Here is a 7,707-nt window from a genome sequence, read left to right as displayed (position 1 = left end):
TCCTACTGCAGCTTCTTAGTGAGGTGGAAGGCAGTTCCTTTACGAGCAGAGTTGCCCCAGTTTAACATTCTAGTGCAGACACGCTTGAGGTTTCGGTCACAACGGCAAGCCTGCTTTTACCCTGATACAGCCCCTACAGCTCCATCAACATGATCTTCAAATAGTGACATGATTGGTGCCTTGGTATGAACCCATTAGCTACAGTTGAGGGTGCATTCCTCAAAAATGAGTCACTTGCTCAGACCTGAGTTTGTTGGCTCTTGTCCCAGCAGTTATATAACAGAGGGTTTGGTCTTGAGGAGCTCTGGATGCCATTGGTTGGCCACCCTCTATAGGAGGTGGAGAGGTGCAGTATATTTTACAGGTGCGTCGCTGAACATCCGTGAGGGCTTCCAGCAGGAGAAGACGTCCTTTACTTGCCTCTACTCTCAACTTACTCAACTGTAAGTATCCCTGCACGTTTTCCACCTTTCCATCTGCTCAGTAACTTTACTCTTCCACCACTTCTTCTGCATTTCCTATCACAGCAAGGTCCAGATGACCGTGTGCTCCAGTGAGCTGCTAGTGTACTTCGTTTGAGTGTTTAAGGTGTTGCTTGAAGGTGTTGCTTCACTGGCTTCCTGTAGCTGCTGCCCAGGTCATCAGATTCAGACCCCTGACTCTGGTCTACAAAGCCAAGACTGAACCAGCCAGCCCCTCCGTACTTGATGGTGATGGTCAATCAAAAGCCTGATCTGCACCAAGAGCCCTTCCAAGTACAGCTCGGCTTGACCCGCCATCCTTTAAGATCTAGGAAGACGAGTGTCCAGGCTTTTTTCTGTCCTGCACCACAGTGGTGGAACGAACTTCCCCTGGGTGTCCAAACAGCAGAGTCCAACGCTCGCTGTTTTCAACCCCAGACTGAAGACCCTCCTCTTCTGAGAGAACTTAGGCAGAGTTGTGGTCTCCACACTGACTTCTGTGTTTAGTGGAGTCTAAGCTTAGAGGGATCTTTTGGCTTCTAGCCTCTACAAACTAGCTAAGGGTATTTCCTGAGTAAACACTGTTGTTTTGTCTGTTTTGGTGTGAAATTCTGGATGAACTTCCTAAAGCCTGTTGATTTACCTTCCAGAAACGATGCCAGGCCTCCTCCCGAAGAGCAAAATCAAAGGTGTTGACTTCTGTGGTACAAATGAAGTCAGTAAATACATTATTCGCTCTGACCTCGGTTGCTACATGTACGGAAGAAACCTCCACCAAGGACTCGACCTCACAGTTTACAGTCTACACCCCTCCTGTCAGGGTGGAGACCACTACCTCGCCTCTTACGACAGGTTTTACATCATCAAGGGTAACAGTTACCGCTGCGTGTCCGACATGACTAAAGATTTAGAATCTGCAGTCTATGACCTCCACCCAAACTGCAGAGGGGGCGACCACTATCTCTCTGCTCATGGACTTTTCTACATCGTCTTTCAGAGCAGGGGCGTGTTTCGCCAGACCTGTAATTTGACCACGGATCACGACGGGCGTCTGTACGACCTGCATCCCAACTGCAGGGACGGCCTGTACTACTGGGGCGCACATAACCGCCTGTTCATGCTCAAGCCCAAAGATCAGTGGGGGATCCAGTTCCACTGCACTAATAATATTGAGACAGATACTTATGCAGAAACCTTCTCCATGCACCCTGACGTGCTGAACTTCCTTCCTGGAGGGCTGGCTGAGACGCAGGGCCCGGCCTTTGGGAAATGGGACCTGGTTAAGACCATCACCAATGATTCCGACACTCCTATAGCTTGGGAGAAGAGGATAACCCGGAAAGTGGGCTACACCAAGGCCAAGTTGTCAAGCATCGAGCACAACTGGAAACTGGCAATGACTACCACCTATCAGTCCGGGGTTCTGACCGAAGCGATCGCCAAATTCCAGTTCTCACTGACCGCAGAGTACGGTGGGAAAAGTGTCAACACGGAAAATGAAAGCTGGGAAGAGGCAACCGAGGTGGAGGAGAAGATGAACCTGACTCTGGAGCCCAACAAGAAAATGCACGTGTGGCAGTACAAGCTCGGCTTTGGGAAGGAAGACGTCCTCTTCTGCCGTGACCTAGTATTTGATGACGATCCCAACCCACCTACTGTCGTTCCTCTCCCACCATCCAACAAGTAGCATGTGACCGATCCTCTAGATGTGGGTTCCTCGTGGTTAGACACACTGTAGAGTTTAGATTAGGGCTAAGGCTTAAATCTACCAGATATGAGGTTTAGTATCAGGACTGCTTAGTTTAGAATAGTAGAAAGAAAGACTTAGTAGAATGTTAGCATGACTAGCCTGTCCTTAACATCTGTCTTTTAGAGCTAATTAATATGTTGCTACATTCACCATCCTTCTTGTACTGGATTGTCATTTAATAATGTGTCATTAATGTGAAATAAATCATTAAGAATCATTTGTTGTTCAGCTTCTCTGCTTTACTGGATTTGGACGAACTTCTCTGATGTTTCTCAGTGAGTAAAACGTCCATATACTAGCTACAGAGTTCAACACACATTAGGCCGCGCCCAAAGAAGAGCCCAGGACTCAAGCTGCCACCAGGGTCAAGGTGCACATTGGGTTTATTACTGCAAGCTTATTTCCTTTAGCTGTAGATTTGATCGCACTTGATTGTATTCGTACGCCGCTTCAAATAAAAGCATCTGAAAAGTGAATAACTTGCTCACAGATGTAAAACAGCAAGGACTGTTTACCCCTTGAAGCCTATTGTCATGATTCAGTAGCAGAAACTAGTAGGAATCATTATATTATAGGAATCCACAGGGCTCCATTTTAGGGCCTAGACAACTTTTAATTACGCCAGTAATGCAGTTTTTAATAGTGAAGAACTGAAGTGAGAGTCTCTGTACAGGGATTAAAGGGTTAATATAAAGAAAAGACAAACGAGACACCCCCATCCAAAAGTACTGACTACTGCACCATCATCGTTCCAGAGAACACAGTTCTTCCACTGCTCCACAGCTCAATGCTGAGGGGCTTAATACCCCTTTACTAGCCCACGCCTGGCCTGGCCTGGCATTAGGCAGCATGGTGCCAATAGGTTCATCCATGTTTATATGACTATCTGCTCCAGAGAGTCCTATTCTATTGGCAGTACTTCTTCTCTACAGGGACTAGACCAGCTGTTTGTGTGCATTTGCACATCTGTGTCAGCAATGGGTGCAACCCAAAGTAGCTGAATATATTCGTAAGAAGGGGAGTCTACAAACATACGGACATGTAGACGTGTAGATGTGTCCAGGATGATGAACACACTGTCTCATATTTGGAACATGTGATCAAGTCATAGGGAACTATTTATGGAGTGTGGCTGTTTACTGTATTACAATCAACAATACCGTTTCCCTCCAGCCTGTTTTTGAGCTAAAATCACACGTCATTGAATAAATACAAATATATACACACACACATAATGAAACAAGGTACATTATATAGTAATAATAATTTAATAATAATAATTCTGGCCATTTTAAACTACAGCCATACACTTCACTTCACATCTGCTACGAGATATATATATATATATATATATATATATATATATATATATATATATATACACACACACACACACACACACATGCCTTGTCCTGGTCCTGGTCCTAATCCAACCCAAAACCTAAAACCTAGTCCTAACCCTAATCCTGGCTCAAATCTTTAATTTAACATCAACCTAACTTAATCCTAACCTGCACCCTGGCCCAAGACCCATCCCTAACCTCAACCCAAAACCTTATTACAACCCTCCTCCTGACAATAATCCTAACCTCAACCTAAAACATAATCTGAAACCTCATCCTGGCCCTAAACCTCACCTCAACCTAAAACCTAATCTGAAACCTCATCCTGGCCCTAAACCTCACCTCAACCTAAAACCTAATCTGAAACCTCATCCTGGCTCTAATCCTAACCGTAATGTCAATCCAAACCTAATTCTAACCATCATCCTGGTCTTAAACCTAATCATAACCTCAACTCAAAACCTAATTCTAACCTACCTCCTGACCCCGACCCTAACCTCAACCCTCATCCGAACCCAACCTGCAACCTAAAACCTAATCTGAAGCCTTGTCCTGGTCCTAATCCAACCCTAAATCCAAAACCTAGTCCTAATCCTAATCTTTAACTTAACCTTAACCTAACTTAATCCTAACCCTCACCCTGGCCCAAGACCTATCCCTAACCTCAACCCAAACCTAATACAAACCCTCACCCAGGTCCTAATCCTAACCTCAACCCAAAATCTAATCCTAACCCTCATCCTAGCCCTAAACCTCACCTCAACCTAAAACCTAATCTGAAACCTCATCCTGGCTCTAATCCTAACCGTAATGTCAATCCAAACCTAATTCTAACCATTATCCTGGTCTTAAACCTAATCATAACCTCAACTCAAAACCTAATTCTAACCTACCTCCTGACCCCGACCCTAACCTCAACCCTCATCCGAACCCAACCCGCAACCTAAAACCTAATCTGAAGCCTTGTCCTGGTCCTAATCCAACCCTAAATCCAAAACCTAGTCCTAATCCTAATCTTTAACTTAACCTCAACCTAATTTAATCCTAACCCTCACCCTGGCCCAAGACCTATCCCTAACCTCAACCCAAACCTAATACAAACCCTCACCCAGGTCCTAATCCTAACCTCAACCAAAAATCTAATCCTAACCCTCACCCTGGCCCAAGACCTATCCCTAAACTCAACCCAAAACCTAATACAAACCCTCACCTAGGTCCTAATCCTAACCTCAACCCAAAATCTAATCCTAACCCTCACCCTGGCCCAAGACCTATCCCTAAACTCAACCCAAAACCTAATACAAACCCTCACCCAGGTCCTAATCCTAACCTCAACCCAAAACCTAATCCTAACCCTCATCCTGGCCCTAAACCTCACCTCAACCTAAAACCTAATCTGAAACCTCATCCTGGCTCTAATCCTAACCGTAATGTCAATCCAAACCTATTTCTAACCCTCATCCTGGCATTAAACCTAACCCTAATGCTAACCCTCATCCTGGCCCTAGACCTAATCCTAACCTCAACCAAAAATCTAATTCTAACCCACCTCCTGACCCTGACATCAACCCTAATCCGAACCCCAATTTAAAACCTAATCTGAAGCCTCTTCGTGGTCCTTATCTTAACCTCAACCTCAACCCAGAACCGAATTCTAACCCTCATCCTGGTCATAATCCAACCCTAAACCCAAAACCTAGTCCTAACCCTAATCCTGGCTCTACCATTGCTGCTGCAGCCCGCCGGTATGTGGAGTTCAGCAGCAGTCTGATTCAGTCTGATTTGCTCTGCTAAAAACTAAAGCTTGGGAGGAAGTTCAACCCCAGCAGGACTGGCTGACCAACGAAGGCCGAGTCTCAGGCCAATCCAGAACCTCCAACTCCACCAGTAAGATCTGGTGATAAATAATGAGCTCGACTCTGAAGCTTTAAGAGCAAACCAGTCTGTGCCAGGGCTGCTTGTAATTCAGACCAATCCGCTGAGTTTAAGGGGTTGGAATACTTTTAGAAAAGCCGCTGCTGAATGAGGCTCCCAACAGAACTCGTTTCTGTAGCCGCTCACGCCTCTTAGCTCTCATAAAAGAAATGCAAAAGGAGTAGTAAAGACACAGACGGGCTACAGAAGCAGGGTGACGGCCCTAATAAAGTAATGAAGTAATAAAAACTAAAAGCTCTCACATGTATCTCACATCTCCTTATCCTCACTATGCGGTTTGTCAGAAGACTGGATGCTTCGGTGGTTTTTAAGAGTGGCTGTAGTCCATTTTCATAATGACCACAGGGCTGTTGTTTTTTTTTATCTCACATAGATTTATGAATTGTCTTTGTGGTCATTACACTGAACCGCAATGAGGCTTTTCTTCAGCTGTCCCGGGTGTTTTATTGATATGTTAAACCAATAAAGTGATCGTTATTACTGTTATCCAATGTGCAAACAGAAAAATATGATCGTATGGTGATATAGAACTGTGCTAAATGCAATGCCAATTATACCAATACCAATTATACAGAGACATTATTTTATAGGGATTCAAAGTAGTTATGCTGCACTGACTGTTCTTACATATGAATTATTATGCAGAATCACATTGGAACTTACGTAAAAAATGTGTTTAGCTGCGTATTCCAGTAGCATTTACATTATATACCTATAGTGTTTAGCTGCGTATTCCAGTAGCATTTACAATATATAACTATAGTGTTTAGCTACGTATTCCAGTAGTGTTTACAATATATATAACTATAGTGTTTAGCTACGTATTCCAGTAGTGTTTACAATATATAACTATAGTGTTTAGCTGCGTATTCCAGTAGCATTTACAATATATAACTATAGTGTTTAGCTACGTATTCCAGTAGCATTTACATTATATACCTATAGTGTTTAGCTACGTATTCCAGTAGCGTTTACAATATATAACTATAGTGTTTAGCTACGTATTCCAGTAGTGTTTACAATATATATAACTATAGTGTTTAGCTACGTATTCCAGTAGTGTTTACAATATATATAACTATAGTGTTTAGCTACGTATTCCAGTAGTGTTTACAATATATATAACTATAGTGTTTAGCTACGTATTCCAGTAGTGTTTACAATATATAACTATAGTGTTTAGCTATGTATTCCAGTAGTGTTTACAATATATACAACTATAGTGTTTAGCTACGTATTCCAGTAGTGTTTACAATATATAACTATAGTGTTTAGCTGCGTATTCCAGTAGTGTTTACAATATATATAACTATAGTGTTTAGCTACGTATTCCAGTAGCATTTACAATATATACCTATAGTGTTTAGCTGCGTATTCCAGTAGCGTTTACAATATATATAACTATAGTGTTTAGCTGCGTATTCCAGTAGAGTTTACAATATATACCTATAGTGTTTAGCTGCGTATTCCAGTAGCGTTTACATTATATACCTATAGTGTTTAGCTGCGTATTCCAGTAGCGTTTACAATATATACAACTATAGTGTTTAGCTGCGTATTCCAGTAGCGTTTACAATATATATAACTATAGTGTTTAGCTACGTATTCCAGTAGCGTTTACAATATATATAACTATAGTGTTTAGCTACGTATTCCAGTAGCATTTACAATATATACAACTATAGTGTTTAGCTGCGTATTCCAGTAGTGTTTACAACATATACAACTATAGTGTTTAGCTGTGTATTCCAGTAGCGTTTACAATATATATATATATATATATATGGTGTTTAGCTGCGTATTCCAGTAGCGCTTGCAATATATATAACTATAACGTTTAGCTGCGTATTCCGGTAGCGTTTACAATATATAACTATAGTGTTTAGCTGCGTATTCCAGTAGCATTTACAATATATACAACTATAGTGTTTAGCTGCGTATTCCAGTAGCGTTTACAATATATACAACTATAGTGTTTAGCTGCGTATTCCAGTAGCGTTTACAATATATACAACTATAGTGTTTAGCTACGTATTCCAGTAGCGTTTGCAATATATACAACTATAGTGTTTAGCTGCGTATTCCAGTAGTTTTTACAATATATACAACTATAGTGTTTAGCTGTTTATTCCAGTAGCGTTTACAATATATACAACTATAGTGTTTAGCTACGTATTCCAGTAGCGTTTGCAATATATACAACTATAGTGTTTAGCTG

General features: G+C 41.9%; 1 protein-coding gene across 1 annotated transcript; it reads left to right on the top strand.

Moving 5' to 3' along the window:
* The first annotated feature begins 385 nt into the window (after nt 1-385).
* Nucleotides 386-2,327, top strand: LOC140539645 (uncharacterized). Its single transcript, XM_072662389.1, has 2 exons — nt 386-443; nt 1,112-2,327. Exon 2 carries the CDS (start codon nt 1,117-1,119, stop codon nt 2,146-2,148), a length of 1,032 nt encoding a protein of 343 aa, XP_072518490.1. The 5' UTR covers nt 386-443; nt 1,112-1,116; the 3' UTR covers nt 2,149-2,327.
* The last annotated feature ends 5,380 nt before the right edge of the window (nt 2,328-7,707 follow it).

This window comes from Salminus brasiliensis, chromosome 18 (assembly GCF_030463535.1).
Source record: "Salminus brasiliensis chromosome 18, fSalBra1.hap2, whole genome shotgun sequence".
Classification (NCBI taxonomy): domain Eukaryota; kingdom Metazoa; phylum Chordata; class Actinopteri; order Characiformes; family Bryconidae; genus Salminus; species Salminus brasiliensis.
Note: the sequence above shows the minus strand (reverse complement) of the source record. Positions and strands in the feature narration are given on the sequence as shown.

Coding starts and splice junctions, on each gene's coding strand:
- LOC140539645 (XM_072662389.1), top strand. CDS start 1,117: ATGCCAGGCCTCCTCCCGAAGAGCAAAATCAAAGGTGTTGACTTCTGT.